The sequence below is a fragment of the Pyxicephalus adspersus genome, chromosome 8 (assembly GCF_032062135.1).
Source record: "Pyxicephalus adspersus chromosome 8, UCB_Pads_2.0, whole genome shotgun sequence".
Taxonomy (NCBI): Eukaryota; Metazoa; Chordata; class Amphibia; order Anura; family Pyxicephalidae; genus Pyxicephalus; species Pyxicephalus adspersus.
The window spans coordinates 5,548,411-5,574,116 of record NC_092865.1 but is presented as its reverse complement, the minus strand read 5'-3'; the positions used below and the strand labels follow the sequence as shown (position 1 = coordinate 5,574,116).

Genomic DNA, 25,706 nt, shown 5'->3' with positions numbered 1-25,706 from the left:
CGTTCCATTCCAAAACTATGGCCATTCTTCAGGAGCTGCTCCATCTTTATGAGGCTATAACAACCTCCACTCTTCCAAGAAGGCTTTCCATAATATAGTGAGGGTGTCTGGAGGAGGTTGTGCGCATTTTTAAAGTCAGGAACTGATGGTGAAGGGGAAACCTGGCTCTTGTCACTCCACCTCATCTTAAAGACATGCAGTAGGTTTGAGATTAGGACTCCTTATCATGGCAATGTCTTGCACAGTTCTGCTGGATGTAATGAGTGCTTTCCTTTGTCTCCACATAAACCCATTGATAGCTAACCTCAGAAAGCCACAGCTGAAAGCTGACCTCCAAACAAGTGTAAGGCATTTGTCCTGGCTTCCTGGAAATCAACATATATTGGTTGTTTGGATACTTCCAGTACCTTTTGTCTTTTGTTTTTAGGGAGTTAATTGCACATCTTGCATTGCAACTGATGCAAAAAAAGACCTGGACACAGAGTTATCCATATTTGTCACTTTGTCTCCAGGAGATTCAGAGTTGAGCTTTAGATTGTGCAGTGTAGATGCTGTTTTATTGCACTTTACAATCCAGTCATAACTGCAGGCTAATTAAGAAGAATATGATTAGCTGCTTGGGGAAATGACTGATGTCTATAATGACCTCTTAAATTAATGCTCAGCGAGAAGGAGAAATCATAACATTTTTCCTGCAAATACATTGAATACTAAAAGGAACATTTAAACTGATTACTCTCCTCTAAGGGAATCAGGATGGAAATTTCCTGTTACCAAACTCATCTCATAAAATGTAATCTATTGACTTTTCTAAATGCCTGGCTAAATATATAGATTGATTACAACATATTAAAATAGCACCTAAATTCCAGATGGTTCAAATGCCGTTTTTGCTCCTGTTTTGGACTGACATTTGGATTGTTTTAGTTCTTCTGCTTTTAGTATCTTCACCGTTTCCACGTCATCTATTCACCAATCCCAACATCATCCTTTCTGATTCTATAGTTCTAATAGAATCCTCTATGCCTCCATATCCCTTCCCACATATCCCTTTATGCCCCTGTACAATTTCAACATTGTCCTTGCTGCCATTTCTTTACCATATGCTCCATTCTAATGTTGATCTCCTTGTCTCTACCATTCCTATGCCATCCTTCCGGTTTCTACAATTCCAACCATCCTATTTTCTACACAACCATTGCCATGTCATCTTCCCTGCATCTGAAATTACCAAACTGGCCTCCCCGCCTTCACCATTTCCATATCATCCCCTCTATCTCTACCATTTCCATATCATCCTCTCTATCTCTACCATTTCCATATCATCCTCTCTATCTCTACCATTTCCATATCATCCTCTCTATTTCTACCATTTCCGTATCATCCAACATTTCTCTTGACCAACCATTCCAGGTCATCCTTTCTGTCTCCACCATTCCCACATCATCTCCATTTTTAAGCCATTCTCTGAGGTCACTCTGTCTCTGCCATTCCCAAATCATTCTATCTGCCTCCATCATTTCCATGTCTTCTTCTTTCCCTCTACCATTCCCTTACTTTGTGTCGCTGCCATTCCCAAATCATTCTTTATGGCCCTATACAATTACAATTTTATCATTGCTGTCTTTATTATTTCCTTAGCATTAGTTCTGCCATGTGGTTCTCTTTATCACCACCATTCCTATGCCATCCTTTCCATTTCTACAATTCCATTGTCATCCCATTTTCTACTCAACCATTCCTATGTCATCTACCCTGCCTCTACTATTTTCAAAATGACTCCCTACCTCTACCATCCCAATGTCATCCTCCTTGCCTTACTATTGCCACATCACCCTCTTTGCCTTTTTCAAGCCACGCTCTCAGGTCATCTCCCCTGCCCTTGCCACTCCTCATTTTTTGCCATTCCTATGTCATCCTTTCTGTCTGTTTAAGATGTAGATGTTGTCCTTGCTGCCCTTACCATTTGTCTTCCCTGCTCTACTATGAATATATCAACAACCCCGCTCTCACCTCTTCTATGTCATCTCTGTTTCAACAATTCCCACATCATTCTATGTTTCTCTCTACATTTCTGCTATTATTTTCTGTGCTTCTTTAGTTACCAGGTTGTCCTATCTGCTATCTTCTACCGTTTCAATGTTATTCTCTCTGCCTCTTTACCATTCCCTTGCTGTCCTCTCTTCCTCTAGTATTTTCATACCATCCATTCTGCCTTTACCCTTACCATGTTGTCCACCCGGCCTCGATCCTTCTTGTCCCTACCATTCCCATATTAGTTTCTCTGCCTCTGCATCATTTCCATCTCATCCCCTTCCTATCGTCTCTGCCTCTGCTATCCCCAGATAATTCTGTATGCCCCTTCACAATGTCAGTGTTTTCCTTTCTGCCTTTACCATTGTCTTGTTCTACTTGTATCTACCATTCCCCTGCCATTCTTCTTCTTTGTACGAATCCAGTGTTATCCTATTTTCTACCAAACCATTCCCATGTCGTCCGCCCTGCCTCTACTATTACCAAATTGCCCTCCCTTGTTCTACCATTTCCAAGTCATTCCGACGTCATCATTCCCATGCTGTCCTTCCCACCTCTATCATTCCATGTCATCCTTTTTCATTTCCTCGTCATTCCCACTTCTAACCATTTCCAGGTCATCCACTCATTCTCTTCCATTCCCACATCATCCTCTCGGCCTTTACCATTTTCAAATCCTGTTCTCAGATCATCCTTCCTGTCTCTGCCATTCCCAAATCGTCTTCTTTGTTTCTGCTGTAACTTCCCGTTCTCCTATTATGTCATCCAGTTTGTCTTTATCTCTTTATTTTTCACATTTACTGAAGGGTAAAAAGTGTCTCATTGGCCCCAAGAAGAATGCAATTGGTGTTGTGATACTTTCCATACTGTTGTCCCAACCATCCTCATTCTTGGTGACCAATTTTCCTATCTACAGTCAGTTTGTTTTTATCCCTTTTGATTTGTTTTCAAAGCCCATTTTAGAACCACCGACTACAAATTTCTCTCCCTGTCATCCGAAGCTCGTATCAAAGACAGCCATCGCTTAGATCGCCCCCGATCAAGTGACTGATACATTATTTACGCCAACATGTCCCAATGCAATCGTAGAGCCGCCAATTCATCGGGATGGCACAACTTATAGGGCATGGCTTTTTGTTATCTTAGAAAGAGGCCCCGCAGAGAGAGACTGGTTGCTGAGTGACGCTTCGTAGGCTCGGCAGACACTTTCTACAGAAGCAGCTGCCCTGGCAGGTAGCCGACAAGCAAAGAGATAGCTGCCAAAAATTCTATACAAAGGATGCAGTGCCAGAGAGAAGGGCAGGCTTTGCATGGAGAGACCTCTGAACCCAACGCCAGCACGGATTCTATATTCACTGCCTCCAGACAATCGCATCTTTCATCCCACAACCAACAATGATTAGAAAGGGAACATTTGTGCAAGTGTTTGTTAGTTTATGCTTCTCAGGAAAATTATGGCTTCTCCGTGGCCAACTACCGCTCTCTCTCATTCACAGAAGCGCCTTCCCATCTGTAGATTTTTGTATCATTTTACATTATTCAATACACAGTGCACGCCAATAATATCTATTTCATGCCTTTTCCATTTTTACAAAAACATTTGCCTTTCAAAATACGTATCAAAAAAAAGGCCAACCAAAAACACCAAAAAGTCATCAACATATACATATATATTATAATGATAAATAAAAGAAAGTAACTTTGATATGCCCCAGCTTTATCAAAGTGACAAATAAAAATGTTAAACTTATGTTTTTGTATTCTACATTTTGCATTTCAAAAACTTTTAAACCGATATGTCAAGTTTGCCGCGAGGAGAAAAGTTAAACAGCACAAATGTAGAATTCTTGTATTCTGCTTCTGCATGTTTTGTGTTGCCTTAAGGTTCTTTTTTTAAAAAAAAGATATATCAAATAAAAAAACTCCATGAAGAACATAGGCAAAATATAGACATTAACCAGGGCACGGCACAAAAGAAAACAGCAAATGAGATTCACAAGATTTAGGATCAAAGGCGGAGTAAGTGGGGGTAGATGTGCCAAGTTTAGAGTCTGTCTAAAACCCATTATATGCCTGTTATACGCCATATGTCCAATTATATTTGTTAAAAAATGCTTGAAAAACTTGCTGTCTGTTGAAGAATAAAAATGCTTAGGGTGCAGAGATGGTATTCTCACAAATAAATCTGCATTTTACCCGGCAATGCCATGCCACCAGATATCAAACGTTAGAAAAAGAAGTGAGCATGCATCTACGTATTGAGAAGTTTGTGTTTTAGGACTTTGTTTTAAGTTTTGCTGTTCTTTGGAGAATAAATTAATGCAATGTAAGTTATTGTTGTTTGTTCTGCCTTAAATTATAAAATTGCTGAAGTAATCGATGGATTTACATTGTTGTAGGAATTTCTTAGCTGGTGTCTCAGTCCGGGATATAGATGGTGGCCCTGGGTGATGCCTGAACAAGGAATAGGCTGTTCTGGAAGAAGATTGAAGAATATTGCAATGTTAGGGGCTGCTGTGATCTTTTTGAGGGATGGAAATACTTGGAAGTGTTACACTTTACATATTACTGCACTTCTTATGAATCTGGCACAATGGTCCTGATTTATTAAAGCTCTCCAATACTGGAGAAGATAGACAATCATGGAAGAACCTGGGCGACCCACAGACCTGTTAGGCAAATGTTTGAAATCCTTCCCAGGTATGCTGGATCACCCAGGTTTTCCTATGATAGTCAATGTTCTTCATTCATTGTCTATGTAGTCATGTTTGCAAAAATCCCCCCTAGACGCTCTCTTATCTCCTCCAATCACCTACTAATGACTTCCCCACTCATAACCTCATCAACATTTTCTAGAGCTGCCCCGACTCTCTGGAATGGTTTGCCTCAACCTATTCGCCTTGCTCCTACTTTCTGCTCATTTAAAAGAGAACTCAAAACCCAACGCTTCAACCTCACCTACCCGTCTTCTTCTGTCTCCTAAACCCTCACTTCTTCCCACCATTCCATATCCCCCTCCTATTGTGCGATACTTCCCCCACCTCCTAGATTGTAAGCTCTTTGGGGCAGGGTCCTCGCTTCCTCCTATGTCTCTGTCTGTATCTGTCTGTCATTTGCAACCCCTATTTAATGTACAGCACTGTGTAATATGTTGGCGCTAAATAAATCCTGTTTACTATTAATAATAACAATAATAATAATAATAATATTGCACACGCTTATGACAGAACTTTGTCTCTACTTTCACCCCATAGGGCGCTAATGGAAATATTGATTAAGCTGGAATATAACTTCCAATGATGATTGTACCACTGACTTGTATTTCCCAGAATGATGGAACAATATTTAATTAGACCTAAAGCCTAACTGGATGATGGTTGGGTTGTGAAAGCATTGTGTATCAATCCAACTTTCACTTTTTTATAAACAAAGTATCATTTTGTTCTTTTTCTATCAAAGTGCTGTCACTGCCTTGCACTGGCTGATGGTGACAATAGTGGACTATGCTTGCACAGCTACTTGTAGTCTCCATTGGGTTGCAAATCATCGGGAGACAACGCAACTTTGTGCCATTTTCATGGGGTTCAAGTACCAAACATTCCCAGGAACTGATAAAGGATGGACGAAGTGGGGTCAACTGTTTTATTTTGACAATGGGCTTCATGCAAGTGTGATCTATACCTGCTACAAATCTCTGCAGTAACGTCATGAACTATTTCTTACAGCACATGCTAGATCAGTGTTTCTCTACATTTTTAATATGGGGGAACCCTTGAAATAACATTCTGGTCTTATGGAACCCCTTCTATAATTCTTCCACAGCTCACAGTATATTAGTATGGTGGTCAGTGAGAAGAATTCCTCTTACATTGCTGGCCATTGGGAATAATGTCACCCTTACAGATAGCCAAAAAGATCATTGGTGTCACTTATACTGACCTGAGAGTCACAAATTGATCATTGCTCAAGGAAGCCCCAACAACCTCTGGAGGAACCCTAGGGTCCCATGAAGCCCTGGATGGGAACCTAGGGTACACTGCTCTAGAACAATAAAGCAATCAAGAATGGTGAATCACTAAATGACCGACCAGGGATGACCGCTGTAATCAATGGGGTGCCTTTCACTTATCTCCTCCATCCCTCTCTATTGAAATGAACAGCACAGCTTGTTCTACTGTCATTGGAAAGTTCACAAAAGATCATTTCCGACAACAGAAATCGTCCATGTGTGTAGCTTTACCTTTACCAAAATTGGTGATATGGTTCAACAACAACAATGAAGCATCAGTGACCGAGGCATTCCCCTATCATGGTCACAACCCGCCAATATAAGGGACCCATAGGGTATTTGCCCCTTGCCAGCCCTCTCGAAACAGATGATGTATTTCTTTGGTATCCAAATCAACGTCCTGAGATTTGGTAACAGTAGACGACAAGATAATAGATTTCATGTAGAAACATATGTCACCTACTTACACATTTCCCCAAACAAAAGCGGCTCGGCTGTGTTTTGCTTGTCACTTTGCACCGTGTATACATTGCTGACAGCGTTTTATGAATTAGATCCTTCACATATGGTATCTTTAGACCATGAAATCTGGCATCGCATTCTTACTTCTTTTCAGAATCATAATATATTATTAACGGATAATTGAAAACATACTCGGCCAAGACGGAAGCGCTTTTGTGTGCGACGAGGGGGTAGATGCGGGACGTGAGAGGGTGAAATCAGACAAACGTACAGGAGCTGCACATGGGGTCAAAAGGAAGCTGCTTGGGAATGTTGTGACAGGTTATCTTAATTTGTTTGGGTTGGGTTTAGGTCATGGCGGTAATTCAATTTCCTTAGCGGGGGCTGTAGATAGTAGCGGGGTGACATGTTCTGCCACCTAGATCCGAGGTGGCGAGATTTCATCAGTGGCTGATAAGGGTTTTTTTTCTTCAGCACCAACCAATATCATTACTGACTTTCCATAGCTTAACCATTTAGGGGCCACCATGACCACTCAACAAAAGTACGGCCAAAACTATTTCTATTGGTCCTGGTATATCTTTGCTTCAACTCCACTGCAGTATGCTACAAAACAAGGCCTGGTGGGTGATTATCATGGCAATCTACCCCAAGATGTATTGACCCCATCATTCCTACCCCGAAGGAGAGGACCGTGAGTGTCATGTGACCAGATGGATAATAAAGGGAATATATATAGAATATAAAAGGGTAGGGAGTTGGAATGGGTTTAGAATGGGGTCGATAAGGCTAAGGATGAGTTTGGAGGGGAAGCCTAATCGTTGGAACCTACACCAAATTTATTTTTCGATAGAGTTACATTTTCGGACAGGTTTCTATTTAATTTCATGGCTCCATTGGAAAGAGTTTCCCTGTATCTGTGACACCTGTACAAAAAATTGGAAAAGTCAACGTCACCAAAACATTAGCCAACAGCAATACAAACATTGTGAGATGTCCCAACCCATCCCCAGTTTTCTATTCATTGGCCTCCTGCTTGTCCATACCATGGACCTTAAATGAACAATATTTTGTTTGCTAAAGCACTGAGTACGATTAACATTGACCATTCTAATTAAAATAAAAGTCTTTTGTTCACTTTCTTCCTTTGTTACATTTCTACTGATCTCCTGCAGCCTCTTTAGAGCCACCTTCTGTCTCCAGCATAGCTAAATGTCGTATCTCAGGGTGAGATACGAGAGGGAGGGTCTTTTCAATGTGACTACGGCTGCTTGTAGACTCCATTGTAAGCCCACGTGATGAGGTGACAACACAGGAGTAAAATTGGAAGCCAGGGCACTGCGTTGTCACCCTATACCAGTGATTATTTGAATGAAAGCTGTAGATTTACAATAAAGCTAATATCAGATTTTATTGACTGGATTGAACTAATCTGTAGAACTACACTGTTGACAACATTGCCGAATTATGTGTGTCGGTTTCAGGCCGTCGCCTGTCTCTTACCCACACGTTTGGCCGGGTTTCAGGAAATAGCGACTTCCCGTTAACAACTTTCCATTAGCGGGCAGGCGGAAGAATAGGACGCAGGAAGTCTCGTCTATCTCCATAAGTGAACATATGTTTTCATTTCCGACACATAAAATGGGGATCATATTAAAACACTTTCCACCGCAAAAGCATTTCTTCAGTTCCTATTATCTGCCATTAATCCTAAAAAGTTGAGGACGCACTTCCATTAAAGCTCCACAGGTTTCCCGGGTGGCTCCATAAAAATGCCACTTCTGACTGTTCTGACGTCTGGAGACAAATGGCGTCTGAGATCCAAAGTCCAGCGAAAGAAAGTTATTATTTTGCTAAGTTCAGTTTAACAAAGCCCAAGGCAGAGGGAAGATACATGTGTGATGTCAGCAGAGTTTAATAAATGGATAGGCTGCATTGTCAGTGATGTCACTGGTCTCTAGTGATTGGATAGGCTGCATTGTCAGTGATGTCACTGGCCAAAAATGTGTGAACACCATTCTAAACCTTGACTCCAGGTGCTCCCCATGAAGGAACTGTTAATGCTAAATCATAAAATGATGTTACAACCATACACCTAAAAGTGCACAGCAATAGTTTGGAGAAGACTATTTTCCATTCAAGCATGTCTGTGCCGTGTACAATGCCAGCTCCATAAAAAAGTGGTTGGATGAGTTTGGTATTGGAGGAACTTGAGTGCCCTAAACAGATCCCAGACCTCAACTTACTGTAAAACCTTTGGGACGAATAGGAACGGTGAACCAGATCTTCTCACCCAGCATCAGAACCTCACCTTACCAATGATCTTTTAGCTGAATGGGCACAAATTAGGACTGACACCCTCTGAAATCCCAGGAGAAAGGAGGGTTCAAAGAAGGGGGACCCCATATTACTGACCATGATTTTGGAATCTGGTGTCCAACAACCTCCTATCGGTGTGAGGGCAAACATTCAACCATATACCATCTATGCCACACAGCCAGGAAAATATGAAATGCTTCCTCTTCCCAGAAATTCTCTCTTCCAGACTTGTCACACTGGCTGCAGCTAATTGAGCAGTTACGATGAAGCTAGCGCGCCGTTCCCTGTTGGATACACATATGGCGACACACATTTACTGTACGATCCCCCTAGACTGCGCTGCCCATTCCGGTAACTTAATGTAAGTTAAATGAAACGATACAAAGAAATCTGGCACCAATAAACAGCAACTTGTTAGTAAATGCCCTCTATAATTCATGTACTAAAGAGCACCTGTCACCCGCAGACAAGGGAATTCTGAACAGTGGATTATTTATAACTAAGTCTCTCTTATTTACTGTAAGGACTAACATATGGTGGGGCCTTTGTTTCTTCTGATGCAAAGATGAGTGCAGTTTTGGTACCTAATACATTGTGTTGTGACTTTGCAAAGGTGATACCATCACTCTGCTGCACGCAGGAGTAACTATTTCCTTAATCTGCCAGTCATTGGCAATGCCTTGAACATGCCTTGGCCATGGGAAATGCCATGACTTAGCCTGGGGTCTACCTTCACTGCTCAGGTGATATGGACATTTCCCATTGGCTGTCCATTAATGGGGTCTCCAAAATGCACAATGTGATATTTTGGATCAGCACCTTCAAGAGAAGGGTCAGCAAGAGACAGGTAATGGGAGTTGTTGGTGTTGCAAGGGGGATGGGGTAGCTTGCATGAGATGGGTATTAATTCTTTTTTATACATTTGCTTATTTTTTGGTTTCCGGTAGCCACACATTTTGCATGGCTGCAGAACTCCTAATCTGTGCACTTGCTTGATCAACTCAAAAACTCAACTTCCCCTTCCTCCGTCACTGCCCACCAATGCTTACCATTCCTGATCTTCCCCAACCACCATGTGATTTGCCAGAGTGCAGAGTCGGAAGCTTACACAGGATTGGTGACTTCCAGCCATGCCCATGTGACAGTATTTAGACCAGGCTCTTGGCAGCTGGGGCCCCAACACTGCTTCATGGCAGAAAGGGGAGAGGGTCTTCCATACCTGCACCTATCATGCTTGAGCTGCAGAGCTTGTGACTCCGCTGATGCCATCTTTGCAGTCAAATTATACAAAAAAAAAAAAGCGGGGCAAAAAAAAAGTTCGAGCATTGCCCTAATTTACCCTTCCGCCCCTGGCCCCTAGCTCATCAAGGCAAGAGACCATCTAGAAATGACCTCCAGCTAGCAATGTGGCATCACTGTGTTGAACGTTGCAGCCTCGCTGTTGCAATTAGCCAGATTAGTACGGCAGACACCTCTAAATCTGACTCTGATGTGAGCCCAACAATCATTTTTTTAGAAATCCAAAAACATTCATCAGATGGCGCACGCAGAGGGCTCGATGGCAGTCTGTGGAAGCACTCGGAGGTTGTGGGTTAGGAGAGACAGACAGCATCTGGTTTAAGTTCATTCAAGACGCCTCCCTGCGACATGGCAACTGTTGTGCTGGGAACGTACAATATGGGCTGCCATACTGCACGGTGCCCGCTCGCCCTGTCATCTTCCATTGCTCAGAATACAACTTGAGCGAATAACTGCTCACATATGTCCGCTTTATAGAACAGGAACCTTCAATTCGGTGCGTGTTCACAGCTCTGAGCGGCGGCACAATCATTAAAATGCATTAAAAAAATTGCTGAAAAAATTAGCAAAAAATTACCATTAAAACCCCAGTTTACCCAACTGGCATTGGCCAACGGCTGTGGCTTGGTACAAACCCCCCTCTGCTCAATCTGTATAGCTGCTGGTTTTTCATTAATATTCTTTAAACATTTTCAATGATGTATAAAATAAAATGATATATTTTTTGGGGGGGCAGTGAGAACACCAAACATTAATATACCCGAAAAAGTGCCCGGGTGTATCAAATGGTTCCAAAATGCCCCATGACAGGCACAGAATATTCTTGCCCAACCTGCCCAAAATCAGCAGACCCCATTCATCATTGGAGCTGCAAAAGCTAGGTTCACCCAGGAAACAAGTCAAGGTTTAGCTAGAAGAGGAACCTCATGGGCGGGGCAGAACCAGACCAAAAGGCTTTGTGCCCTCCCAGGCTTTCAGGACAGGCTCAAAGAACAAACAACAAATAAGAGCTGTGCAAAAAGGTGCCAATGTGCCTGACAAGGGCTGACCGGTCAGTCCACCAAGCTACTTTTTTTAGTTTTGGATCCTATAGGGAAGTCCGTAAATTCCCATTTATCTTCCGGTCTGTCTCCATTAGTGAGATTTCCCCCACTTCCTATCCATGTGATGTTCAGAAAATGGGCGCTGTAATCACCAAAAACAAAGCCAGCACTGCCAGGAGTTCCATGATTCCTCCGGACTTTCTGATTATTTTCATTATGTTATATTTGTATCCAGTTTCCATGCTTGGACTCAGCGGGGGCGGGATTGCCGGCATTCCTGGGGAAATTCTTTGGGGTTTTGATGTTTATGTGTGGCGGGAAAACTCGAAGAAATCGTTCAGAACAGCGGTAGCCCAGCGTGAAAACAAGAAGCTGATTGCAGAGTGACACCTGACGCCGGGGGGCATTTTTTTGTGGTGATAGAAATGCCAAAGCATGGGTTCTTTCCAACCAATCAGCAATCAGATGTCAGTTTTGTGTTATAAAGTGGACCTCTCACTATTCAGGTGTCAACATTGCCAAATCACATAATTACAGTGTAACTTCAAGAATAAAAAAACGCTGCTTCTAAGATCACTGGAGCCAAGGCAGGTTGGGTCACATGGCCTCTGGTTAGTGGGAGCATTGCTGATTGGAATATCATTAGAGTCTATTGGACAGGCCCTGTCTGCTAAGCTTGTATAAGGATAAAAAGAAGCAAGGCACAACCCCTGTGCAGCACTACTCATAATGAGCTGGCTGTCCCCATGTATTCGTAGATTAACATTCAACATATAAAAATGCATTATCGCATGTATAGCTATCCATTGCACGGAATAAAAAGACCGCCAATTCTGATCAACGTCCGAAAATACCCCCTGACTGGCTGAGTCACAACCCTGGATCCATACCGATCACAAAATCAGAATAAATCAGGACTCCTCATTTACAGGTCAGATAATTCTGAGGTTACTGTATCAGCCAATGACAGCCAGGCGATTGGTATTTTTGGAAGGAACCATAAGAAATGACTGGCTCTTAGTTTCTCAGTAATTTCTCAGATCCAAACCTGATCACTAAAATCTCATATCACCTTCTGTATTCAGGCATTTCCTGATATATGGTGACAACGCTCTGTCCCTGACTCCCAATCATGCTCCACCGTTGTCACCCCATCACAAAGACGGGGCCATTTAAATGGCTTGCAGTTGTCACCGTCAGTAAAGTGGCCATGGGAAATGCACGGCAACTATTGGTGGAGTGAACGTAGACATGAAGTGGCTGCAAAATGCTGCAGGAGATTTTTTTTTTTTATAAATCAATTAAAATATTAGATGTGATTTTGCAATTAACCTGAATTTAATCGGCAATGCCACTCATCAGGATGATGACACCCAATGTTAGACCTTTCCTATAAAGCGGGCGGGGTTTTCTTCTATGGCTCCTCCCGAACACAGGTAAATCACAATACAGGTGAGGATTGCTCGCAGCATTTATTCCTATGTGCTTGGTGTGCATCCAGAGGAGATTCCCGAGCGCTGGAATTGCCGGCCGTCTAATCCAGTGAGAGTTCTGCGGCTCTGATAACCGCAGGAAGTTTAACCAGACAGTTTAATCCCCTCATTTCCTGTCCTGTAATCAGGGCCCTGGCTGAGGTCTTTAAATTAGAACCACACCGAGCTCTGCTTCGGATTTAGGACAGGTGAACGGAAGGCGGCCTCCAGGGAAAAACAAAAATGCATTTTCCTTTTTTTTTCATTGACGAAAGCACATTTCCTATCAAATAATACAATTGCATTTTGTTTTGAGAATCCTTGAACCAAAACCAATAAAATACATAAACGGGAGCTGCTTCATACAAATTTATTCAGCTCTGCTGCTTAGCACAGCACAGGGGACCGGATTTTATTCTTAGTAACACTTACAGGTCTTGTCCCTCCCCCAGCCTGTGATTGGGTGGTTAAAAGAGCAGCAGCAGACTGATCAGCTCATCTCTCTGTCACTTTTCAGATTTCTCTTTGCATGGCAAGCAAAACTTTATGGCGTCTTTTGCTTCCTCCTCCCCCAATCTGAGCTTTGTTGTACGGCCTTGTGGCTGGAAATCCATCCTAAGTTCCTCCAAATATTTTATAATGTCATTGGAAAGCCGTAAAATGAGGACACTTGCCAACAGAGGGAGACCCTGGCTTCCTGTTGAGTCCCTTTGGACAGGAAGTGTGGAAAATGTCACGAATGGGGTCAACCACAGCATGCAAACCAACCCATTATGGCCGGTCAATGCAAACCTGACCATCATGGCGGAGTCACTATCCCCTTTGTGGTCAGGGCCAAAGGAACAGAAGCAGGATGTTGGGTGCATAGTGTAGCCCCCCAATTTCCTTGCTGCCTTCCCATTGGTCAGTGACCGATTTCCATGCAAAGCTGCCTGGCTACCATGATAACCCAGCAGCTTGAGGACTTCCGGAGCCACCGACTGGCCGCCATATTTCCAAGCATGCGATTTGGTGTTTTGGCCTTGCCCGGTGCCGGGTCCATATCAGCGGCACCAGAACCAGCCAGGCAGCTTGTATTCACCAAACCCACCCGGGGTGCCCATTTATTTCATGACAGGTGCCCTTTACTCCCCCCGGATATTTGTGAAGTGTCCCATGCCGGGGGAAGCGAAGGCGGTCAGTGGGCTTCACATCAAACGGAGGTGAAATGAAAAAGTCGCCTTCACCTTCCTCTGCCGGGTTTACGTAAATAAATATCGGCAGCCACCGGTCAGCCGCGGCGCTGATTCTCATCATTGTTCTGCGGCGGAGGGGAAAAAAAAGAATTTAATATGATCCAGATAAGGGAATGCAGAAAGAATAACACAGCTGCGATTATCTGAGGGTCTCATGGACGACCGGAGCCCCCCCATAGATTTACATTATGGTGCCTTTGGGAAGGGATTGGGTTACACAAAAAGTTGCGGCGATAACAATGAGAGGTCAGCACGGCGCACCGATCTGAGATGTCTCCGCAAAAACAAAATGTGCTACCTAGGCCACTGAGCAAAAAGAATAAGGATTCTGCCACAAATCCAGCAAGCGTCTAACTTCCTGTGCTGCACTGAGATCTCAAGCGGCGTTGTCAGCCCTGCCCGCTTCTTTCTATAAACTACAGAACTCCAGAGAAGGAGAGAGGGAGGTGTTCTGTAGAGTAAATCAGGAGAATAGCCCAGGGTGACAACGCATCTCTTCTATGGATACAGAGCAGTGAGTGTTGTCACCTAAACAGGAAGTTTGTTATTTGCAGAAGGAACAATTGTAACTGCTCCTATGGTGTAAAAGTCTTTTCTATCTCAGTGCTGCTGATCTCGTCCAGGCTACTTTGGCCACTTCCTGTCTACATGCACATCACCGGATTTCTATATACCATGCCTGCATCGAACACACTGCTTGTAGTCCTCACCAGCTATGCATGCTGCAGGGTGACAACGCAAGGGTGCAATTGGTAGACATGTAGGGGGCGTTGTCACCCTATAGCAGGAGGACTTGCACAAGGACTTTCATGGCAGGATCACCAAATAACATTCTATTAAATGACTAAAAATAATAAGCCAAACATTTTTGAGTTTTTTTGGACAAAATTTGGAAAAACTAAATACTTTTTCAATAGTTTGGGGAGATTTACCATCACTTCCTGTCTTTTGTCATGCCAGTGACAACTAGACAAGAAATGAAGAGAGTGGTTGTCACAAGGAAAACAAGTCACAGATAATAATAACCTGACAAAGCTTCTAACCCTGTTTTACGTTGATATTTCATATCACTTCCTGTCCAGTAACGGAGACCCATAGGGTCTGATTTATCAAAGCTCTCTAAGACTGGAGAAGACTATCATGGGAGAACCTGGGTGATGTAGCAAACCTGGAAAAATCATTTGCTATTATCTGGAATCCTAATTCCAAGTTTGTTGGATCACCCAGGTTCTATGATACACTATTTTCTATCCATTCCAGGTTTGCTGGATCACTCATGTTCACTCATAAAATATCCTCTCAAGTCTTGGAGAGCTTTAATAAATTGTGGCCCATAGTTTAGGGAAATTTGTCATGAGGGGCTGCTATCGCTGGACAGGTTCTGAAGTTGTCAAAGTAAAACTCATGGACATTCAGATATTTACATTTCCTAACATTCGCCATTGATCTCAGTAGCTGCAGGTGCGGTGGAACAATTCATTGTCGGTTTAAAGGAAAAGCTGTGGATTTGTTTGGAGGGTGGGGTGGGGGGATATCAGCAATATGCCCTTCATTATATTGTGCAACTTGGACTGCAAGGCTGGCAGCCCTTCCAATTACTGCAGGAAAGGAGCAAAGCTAAAAGTTACCACTGGAAGGTGGAGGCAGAGAGAGGGTGATCAGCTGCTGGGTCAGTGCTGGGGATGCCGGGAAAAGCTTCTGAGCCACAGAGTCCCTGCTGGAGGGGGTCGCAGGGGTGGGAAACCAAAAGGAAAGCTGGGGGGAAGCTGAACGGCTGAGTCACTGCGCAGAGGGGTAACTGTGATGGAAAACCAAACTGCTAAATCCCTACTGGAAAGAGAAGCCGAATGGGGCAGCTGAATGGCTGAGTGACTGCTCGGGGGGGGGGGATAATAATGATAAGCTGCTGAAAGTGAAAGTGCTTCCTTTGTGATCTTTAAAGATGAATTATTCCACAACGCCTACAGCTACAAAGATTAGTAGCGGGGACTTGTATAGAAAATATACTTTAATGCAGCCTTTCCTGACCTTTTTAACATGAGGAACCCTTGAAATAACTTTCAGCTCTTCAGGGAATCTCTTCTAATATTACTATATCCACAGATCACAGTAGATTAGTGTGGTGGTCAGTGGGAAGAATTCCTCTTACATTGCTGGCCATTGGAAAGAATGTCACCCTTACAGATAGCCAAAAATATCATTGGTGTCACTGATAGGCGCAAACTGCTCAATGAACCCCCCAGCAACCTCCGGTTTTAACGCATTTTGCGAATGATACCCTAATGCATTGCAACAAAGCAGCTCCAATGCAGCACACTGAGGCACATGTGCGTTGTGGTGAACTGCACAGAAATAAATGTCCATTTTTTGGTTCTTTTCTGTGCATTTCCAGCCCATTGACAATAATAGATTACATGAGTTGCACCGATCTGACAAACCTGCTGCAACCTTCCCCCTGGTGAGTTGATACAAAGTTACAATGTTGGGGAAGAGAAGACTGAAGCTTTGCTTCCTTTTGTCTCTTGAAACCATCCCAGCCTAGACAAAGTCACCGGACCAGAGATGACATTTTAATGATAATAAATGGAACTTTTTTTGATATATGATTTTTTTACTTATATTAACACATCAGGGTTTTTCATTCATGCAAACTTGTAACCCAAGAAATTGAAGCAGCGTAACCGGACCGGTGATTATTTTCTTTTAATTCCAAACCCAATCTGTATGTGAAAGGTTTATCCTCAGAGTTGTATTTTTTTCTGCAGTTGCTTCGTATATTTTGCATTAGACTCTCCGGCTGTAATGCAGATTTTGTGGCGCTCCATGGAGGAATGCCATAATTAAAGCAGCGGTCAGGAATACAACAGCTTGGGTTGGGATTGAACTCCTGGCATAGGAAGTTGTAGCGGAAACGGCCAGAAATGGGATATCTTGTTTTGTCTGTTATGAATATCACCTGTGTGCGGCTGATCGCTGCTGATCTCTGGGATGGCAATTTCTGCATCCAACCAAAATCCTAGGCTGCATTTCTATTTGTATTGCAATAAACTCAGGGGGGTAAATCACACCACAAATGGGACCTACACATCCTCAATACCCCTTCCCTGGAGAAGGGGGTATTAAATAGTCACTCCTGGTGCATTCTGGGGGGGAAATGAATAACTCCTTGCAGAGACATATTGGATCTCTGGTCCTTCATTGCATAAGATTCTGCAAATATTGGGGCAGATATCTCAATATTGGAGAACACTGTGAACTGATTTGCAAAATATAATATTGAACCAAGGCCCTGTACAGACTTCAGATGATTGTTGGGGATCTTTTGTGATCATTCTATCAAAAAGGGAGAACAAGTGGGTAGCTCCTCCATAGGAAAGCACAATTGTTGTTCTTTATTGGTCGTTCATCAATCCACCATGCCATCACCGTCCTTCAGCACCGATTGTTACCAGAGACAAGCCGACCCTTTGTGTTGGGTAAATGTAGCTTTACTCTTGGTAGGCTGTGCTCCCCTTTTTCTCCCTTTACCCCGATCTATTGAACCCCCACAATGCATTGCTCTATTCCTGAAAACCGGGCCCCGAAGGTACAGAAGCACTAGGAAGGTTCATGTGCTATGGAAAAGGTTCCCTCTGTGCAATGCTCCATACAACACGGCTCATTATAAGGGGTTCACTTATGGGGCCTGTTTTATAAAAGCTTGCCAAGACTGGAGAAGTTAGATGATCATGGGTGATCCAGCAAACCTGGAACGGATTTGATTTCCTATTGTTTGCCAAATATTTTCAGTCCAGGACCAAATCCATTCCAGGTTTTCTGGATCACTCACGTAAACTATCTTCTCAAGTCTTGGAGAGCTTTAATAAATCAGGCCCAATGTTCCCAATACATAAAGTATAGGATTAGGTCCGGGAGGTTGGGTTTCCGTGATTGGGTTGAAGTTCATCCGGCGATTATCAACTCTACAGGTGAGATAAACCATTTTGTCTGTGTTGATTGAACGTTTCCAATGTATTTCTGCCCAAATTGTGTGCAAGAATTAATGGCATCGAAGCTTTGACACCAAAAAAAGTCCAAAGAATTGAGATCCAGAAACCACTGGAACCTCATCTCCGTCTTCAAGTGTACAGCTGGCCACAACTTTGTTTCTAGTTTAGGAAACCAAGAAAAAGTTCCAGTTACCCTCTGTGTTGGTGAAGGAAATGAAATAAGATGTCTGCTGCAAATATTGTCACTGTTACAATGAGAGGAATCCTGCAGGGTAATGAAGACACCTCATCACGTCTTAGATTGTAAGCTCTTCGGGGCAGGGTCCTCTCATCCTCCTGTGTCACTGTCTGTATCTGTCTGTCATTTACAACCCCTAAATAATGTACAGCGCTGCGTAATATGTTGCCGCTATATAAATAAATATATTTTATTATTAATAATAATATTAATAACATGGCGCATTTCTGAACCTTTCCAAGAATGTAACGTTTTGGCTGAACATTCACTTTCTAGGTCCAACTCCCTCCCCAAATTACCCCCCATAGTCAAAAATGTACCTAAAAAAAAAAAATGGTTATAATTACCTTAGCCCCGTCTTATTCATCTCTGGGTCCGCCATCGCAGTCCTTCCGGCAGAACGGATGATATCCCACAAGAAGACATTCCAGTCCATTGCAAATGTGTCTTGGGGTGAGATTTCCTGCTCTGCATTACAGAAGGACGGGGACCTCATCCTTAAAAAGGGATCAGCTGCAGACGATGGGGGTCAAATAAAATAAATCTTTTCTTAGGTTCATTTTTATCCATTGTAGATGATTTGGGAGAAGGGAAGGGTCCAAAAAGTGTGACCAGACTTTCCATTATAGTGATACATCTATACCCAGTGGTGATACCCATGGGGGGGTACTGCTCTCCAATTGGGGAAAAAACATTTTCATATGTGAGTCTCAGCCATTGAAATAGGGAACCCCAATACAACGTCTCCCTTTCTGGATTTGAGAGCGCAGCATTGAGGACTGACAAAGAACTTTATCATTTTCATTCATAACATTGATAGTTTTTCTTTATTTTAAAGTTCCATTTGCCTGTAACTTTTGTGTCAAAATGTTATTATTTGCAGCTCATTTTTAGTATCTAATTACCTGCGGCCCCTAAAAGTCCAGAAAAATTCATGTTTTTTGTTTTTTCCCCTATTTGCTTTTTTTGTACAGATTTACCCACGATTCCTGACCCTAAATAGCATTTCTGTAAACGTCGTCTTAATATTATCCTCCGGCATGATCTGTAATTTACAAATGTACAATTTACTAGGTAAAGAAAACCATAAGCGACTAGGAATGAGAATCTGACAAGCAGACCCTTCTGTTTTTTACTTTCTAGCGCGTCACCAGCCGTGTTTTACTAAATGCAAATCATCGTAATCACACCAAAAATGTTTATCAATCGCAAGTTGGCAATGCGCAATAAAAGAACGAGGAGAGCGGGTTATATCATGTGACTTAGGACAAGGAGTACTAAGAGTTAAATTATAACATCTCAAAATGTTTATATTTTTTTATAAGTGTTGTTCCTCTGACATTTTTTTTTTATAAATGATAAATATTAGGAAAAGGAAAATAAAAAGAAAAGTTAGGCTTTCTTTTTGATATTAAGGGGGCATTTTTGGTGTCACCGTGTCAATCATTGAGCTGGGACCATTCACTACCCCCTGAAGCCACTTAAAACAGATTAACCCCTGAGCTTCTGAACTTTTTGACATTTCTCAGCACTTTTTGAACTACTTTGACCTTTTCCCTATGAGGACTTCAATAATCAGCGATGATCTCTCCAGGACCAGTCAATCATGGCTGATGAATTGTTGTCTTCTAAGGGATATGAAAGAATAAGAAGGAAAGTACTTAACTTTTTTTTATTTTAAAAATTGAATTAAAAGCCAAAATATTCCTAGAAACAAATCTACAAAATCTGATACTGGTATTGTTAATGAGACAAAACTGTATGTAAACTCCAACATGCTCATTCATGGGACTTGAACTTTGTACACCGCACTTTGCAAACTTTTTGCATTTGTCAGATTTATCATTGACCTAATAAAAACACAAAGCCCCCAGTACTATTCACTGCACATACAAAAATCCACAACCCCCCCATATAACAGATTGTGGAACCTCCATACTCATCTCCTGGCCTATACATTGCACATTTCAGGTATTCTAAGCCATAGATCCAGAAGTGAACACAGAAGCTTTACTTTCTAAAGTTTTATCATTGAGCTCCTCAACATCTCCAACTCATGTTACAGCAAAAAGAGAACCAGATTACGATACCTCCTTTTCTTCACCATAAACAATGACATCATTTTATTGCAATGGGAAATCACACGACTATCATCTCATGCATACAGTATTCGAAAAAAAAAAGATCTAAAATTATACTCGACCACACATTGCCTGCCAGGACAATAGAAGTACGGGTGAACATGTATCAGTTAGCTGTAACTACAATCGTACAACAAGGACCGACCTATACAATAATTTACAGCAAATTATAGAATAAACAATGGTAAGTACAAAATATATATGTAACATTTTAAATATTGGATTTATATATATATAGATAGACAGATAGATAGATAGATAGATAGATAGATAGATAGATAGATAGATAGATAGATGGATAGAAGTTGTGCTAAACTTTGCAGAAACATTCAATATACACAAAAACATATGCAGTTAAACAATATTTATTAATAGTAAAGTACATCAGAAAAGATTTCAATCACTATATATATTGAAGAATTGATCAATTGTATACAGCCTGATCTGTCAATTGCCAGATTAATATCACCAAATTCTCTAAAGGGTGCCGCCATATTGAATAATTTTCAGCAGTTTGTTAGCACAGAGCTCCGGCAGATAGTTGAGTTTTACAAAGCAGTTTCTGTGCAGTTCTTTACAATATAGCTAAGATTTATAAAAAGGCAAGCTGTGCAGATGCATTAAAAAATATTATTAATTATTGCGCTTATGCAGTCTGCTCTATGACAAACATGATCTGGTGCAACAGATTCACTTTAATACATCAAATATCTGCAAATGACTCTTCGGCTGTTCTTTCTTTTTTTTATTTGATATCACCAGCTACTTTTGTCGATGAATAATAATTGCAATGTAACATTCCAATACAGGAAGCCGCTGAACACGGAAGAATCAGAATTTAATGAAACAGACATGACAGCCGAAGCAAAGAGCATGACAAATTAGAATAATCTGTTTTCCCTCTTTAGAATCCAAAGTGTCAGGTGGAGAAAAAAGAGCATTTTGGTGAACGTCTCTAAATAGTTATCCAGCTCTCTCAGCATGAAATCAGCAAGCAGCTTGTAAAACTTATATCATATATCAAACTTCAATAAGTAAGCAGAGGCAATCAAATAAAACCCCAGACATCCAAGTCACCAGAAAGGAGATGCCAAGTGCCAAACAATTCACGCCTATCCTGTCATCATTAGCAATCCAAATATTTGAAGGACAGCGTCAATGGTGGAGAAGAAATTAAAAAAAAGAAAGGCAGTCGTCGTTGGATGGGGTACAATGAGAGCGACCGAGTCTTGTTTTGGAATCTCAACTCAGCAGCCTGTTTGAACTGATATCTGAGTGAAAGGCAGCGCAGTTCACGGTCTAGTTAAGAATGAATAATGTGTCCATTGTCCCCTCTCGCAAAACTTTCTCTCTCGCTGGAAGAATTCACGCTCGCCCCAAAGAATAATAATTATGACCCACTCCGAAACTGCTGTGCTAATGAATTAATCCCTAACGGACAAGTCTCTTAATGACTAGCAGGGACATCAACGATCTGACGGCTCTTTCTCTTTTCCCCCAAAACAAGATGCGTATCTCGCCCAACAATAGCCAATTGTCAACACGCCTCTCCCTCTCCATTTTCACCCCCTCGTCTTATGGACTGGAGATGTCAAAGGTGACCCGGCCTGACTGACCACAGTGCGCGAGATAATTCAACCCCGGAAAATTTTTTAATTAAGCCAAAACCCTGCGGAGAGAGGGAGCCAGATTACGAGAGATCTTTAACACGTAGATCCGGAGTATTATAGCGCCGTAACCTGCTCAAATGTAAACAAAACTAGGGGGGGGGGGGTTGGGGGTACGAGAAAATAGTTCAAGAGAAGTCGGGATGAAAGCCGGCTGCTCCTGAGACTTTAATTAGCTGGAACACAAGAAGATTTTCCCAGTAACACCTAGACTGCTTTACATCCGCCTAAAACTTTAACCTGTGCCCGTGCAATTTTTGTTTACTTTTTAAAAAATTGCAAAGACTAAACTTTTTTTCTTTTAAAGAAAGCTGAGCTAGTAATGAGACATCGACCATAAGACTATCTCAGTATTGCTCATTCTTTTCTTTTGTAGCAGCAGGACGGTGCATCCGCTGGCAGGCATCAATAGCCCCCTTGTTATTAAGTGGCACGGAGGAAACCAAGAGGGGCAAACGTGAGGCGGACTCATTGAAGAGCGAGGAAAAAAAAAATCAAAATGTTAATTTGATAAATGTGAGGTCTGGGACATTTTGTCAAAGAGGGAGGGAGAGAAAAAAAAAGAAAAAGAGAGAGGGAGAGAGTGAGAGAAAAAAAAATGCAGTTCGTCTGCCAACTTACCATCCACCAAGTTCTGGCTGAGATGTCATAGCAGAGTTGCCATTTGATGGAGCCATCAGAAGTTTTCCCCGCCATTATGCTGTCAGCAAGCTTCATCTGATGCTAACTCACAGGAGATAAGACACCTAATTGAGAAAACATTTGCACTGGCATGTTGGGCAACATGTAGCCGGGTCCATACCATATGGAATCATGGGTAAAAAAAAAAACTCCTTGACAATGAACCAATCTCTCACAGACCCAGTGGCAAGGTGAAGCTGAGATGAAAAAGTCATCAGCTAAGAGCGATGTCTTCTGCCTCCCCCCCCTTGTTTCGCCTTTTTTTTTTTTTTTAAATAAGAGCCCACTGATCCACATCAAAGTAAGGCGGCTAAATTTAGGACTTCAGCTCTCTCCTGAATTTACTCCGAAAAGGTTCCCGCTTCCTCTTTTTTTTTCCCAAAGTGGAAAGAGGAGATTTAATAGGACAAGAAAAAAAATCAGGTAGTGGACGTAAGAGAAAAAGAGAGAAAGAGAGAGAGAGAGAGAGAGAGATCGCCACAGGCTATTAGCCTAAGATTTCAGCTTGACAGATGGAATTGCTTACAGACTATCATGCAATGTTTGGATTTTTTTTTTTTACTCTCTCTTCTCTACCGACTTTCAGAGCTGATGCTGTATCTGCTTTTCACAGTCACGGCTTTATAACTGCAATTAGGAAAAAGAAAAAACATAATAAAAAAAAAATTAAAAATCATAAGCAATTACACATAAAATTGGCCAATGATTAATTCTACACTTTTGCTGGACCTGGTTGTGCAAAAAAAAAAATCAAGCAATGAATTTTGTTTTTTTTTGAGGTTATGATTAATTCATTTTTTTTTACTTTATGTAAATCACATGATGTTGTGCAGAGGAATTATGCATATGTTGTTTTTTTTTTTTTGAATATTTTAAGAACGACTTATTTTTGTAAAATACAATACTATAATGTATCTTTTTATCTGACTGATTAAACCAAATTTATATGCTGGGTATGTTTTTTATATTTAATGATCTCACTTGCTATTTTACATAAATATATATATAATAAAAATAAAATGCAAAAAAAATTTACATTAAAAATAAATATTTAGTTTTTTGTTTTAGAAATTAGTAGTATAGTCTATTCCTTAATTTTAACGTATATACATAGTTACATAATACAATGATTGTTTTTTTTCAGATTTGTTCCGTCTGTTTTATAAATTGTGCTGACTTGATCTTGCACTTGATAATATATATATACATTTTATTTTTAATATAAACATTTCTATATGTGTGTGTGTGTAAATATATATATATATATATATATATATAAATATACTTTTTAATGAAGAAATATATATACATATATATATAAATACACAGGTGTGTGTGTGTGTGTGTACTACTTACCCCACCTCTTAGATTGTAAGCTCTTTGGGGCAGGATCCTCTCCTCCTGTGTCACTGTCTGTATCTGTCTGTCATTTGCAATCCCTATTTATTGTACAGTGCTGGGTTATATGTTGGCGCTCTATAAATACTGTTTATTAATAATTTTAATAATATTAATTATTATATATATATATATATACCTTCTCTTAGATTGTAAGCTCTTCTGGGCAGGTTCCTCTTCTCCTCCTGTGTCACTGTCTGTCATTTACATCCCTCATTTGTACAGCGTTGCATACAATGTTTTCACTATATAAATGCACTTTATTATTAGGAATAATAGGTATAATATTAATAATATATTTATTTATTTGTATTAAAAAAATATTATAACACAATATTTCAGAAACATTCACTTTGTTAAAGACTGGGTTGATCCTGCTGGGGTTGCAAAGTGAAGCTGGGGGTGTGACGCAGCAAGACGACTCGATTCCCCATTTTATATAACCACTTCTTTTATTATGCATGCAAGTGAATATGTAACAAATAAATTGTTGGTAAGTGTACATAAATTAGTTTTAATCCTGCCCCTTTTGCATACATTATTACAGGGGTGCTCCTGGAATGTTTTATAGAACCTGTATGAGCAGTGTGGCTTTTCTTCTTTTATTATAGGCATTTATCCCACCACAGCTGTCATGGAAGGTGTTAAATTTCACCAGTGCGGGCAGCAGAGCGGGCGGTGTACCAGGACATGCCAGTGTGGCGTTCAGAAGAAGCATTCATCGTCTTACATTACTTATGCTTCGTTAACAAGTCACATTTTTTTCCCTCCATGCATAGGAAATTTAGGAAGCAAAACCCAAAGAGAACCAACGCTGCAACCTTGCGCTGTTATTCCATGCATTGCTCAGACATTACACCCTGACCTCCCCTTTGCTTGCATTGCATCTTTCACCGCTAACTATTGCATGTTCACATTGACGTTTTGCTGTTTTCCCATTTGGTGTATTTGAGGGCGCAGGGCTGGTTTAGGGGCAAGCCAATGCAAAAAGTTGGAAAAGCACTTGAAAAACTTTTGTTTTTTTTTTTACATTTTTTTTTGCACTCTTACAAGTTCTAATTCTTGCAAGTGTTAATATGCTTGGAAGTTATTTTTAAAATATTCAATCTGCAGCTTTTATTAAAATGGCATTTGTTGATCCTGCCATAAAGGTCCTTGCTGGTATAGGGTGACAACCATAAGTCCCTGTCTATTGGAAGCCCTTTTGCATTGTCGCCTTGTTACAGCAGATTCCGATGGTGACTACAAGTAACACATTACACATTACATTGACACCATTACAAACCATCGCCCCCACCTGACACCTGTCTCTTAAAGTCCTTCTTTCCTCCTCAGTTGTCCCTCTTTTTGGGTGAATATATATACAGCACCATATAATATATTATTTTACTATTACAAAGTGTTCTTTTGCACTAAACCTTCATCCAGCCTCCAAATTATTAAATTTTATTTTAAAAAAGTGAAACTAAAGGAAACAAAAAGGTTTGACCAATCATTTTTACACATAAATGGGGTGCGTCTGTATAAATGGGGGGCATTAGTCTAAATACTTTGAGTATGGAAATCCCAGATTGAAATATGACATGGAGCTAACACTGGGGTGAATGTAGATAGGAAATGGATGATAAAGCTGCATAGGATTAGCAGCAGAATTAATATAAATGTTGAAAGCAAATATTTTGAATTTTTTTTCAATATTCAGCATGAAAACCTAAATAC

The 25,706-nt window shown here is 41.1% G+C and overlaps 1 protein-coding gene across 1 annotated transcript in view; it reads right to left on the bottom strand.

Moving 5' to 3' along the window:
• Positions 1 to 22,630, bottom strand: part of NFIA (nuclear factor I A) — a 320,673-nt gene extending 298,043 nt beyond the window's left edge. The window contains exon 1 of the mRNA XM_072419379.1: positions 22,530 to 22,630. Within this exon, the coding sequence (XP_072275480.1) occupies positions 22,530 to 22,625 (96 nt within the window). The 5' untranslated portion in view covers positions 22,626 to 22,630. The remainder of the gene's footprint in view (positions 1 to 22,529) is intronic.
• Positions 22,631 to 25,706: the final 3,076 nt, after the last annotated feature.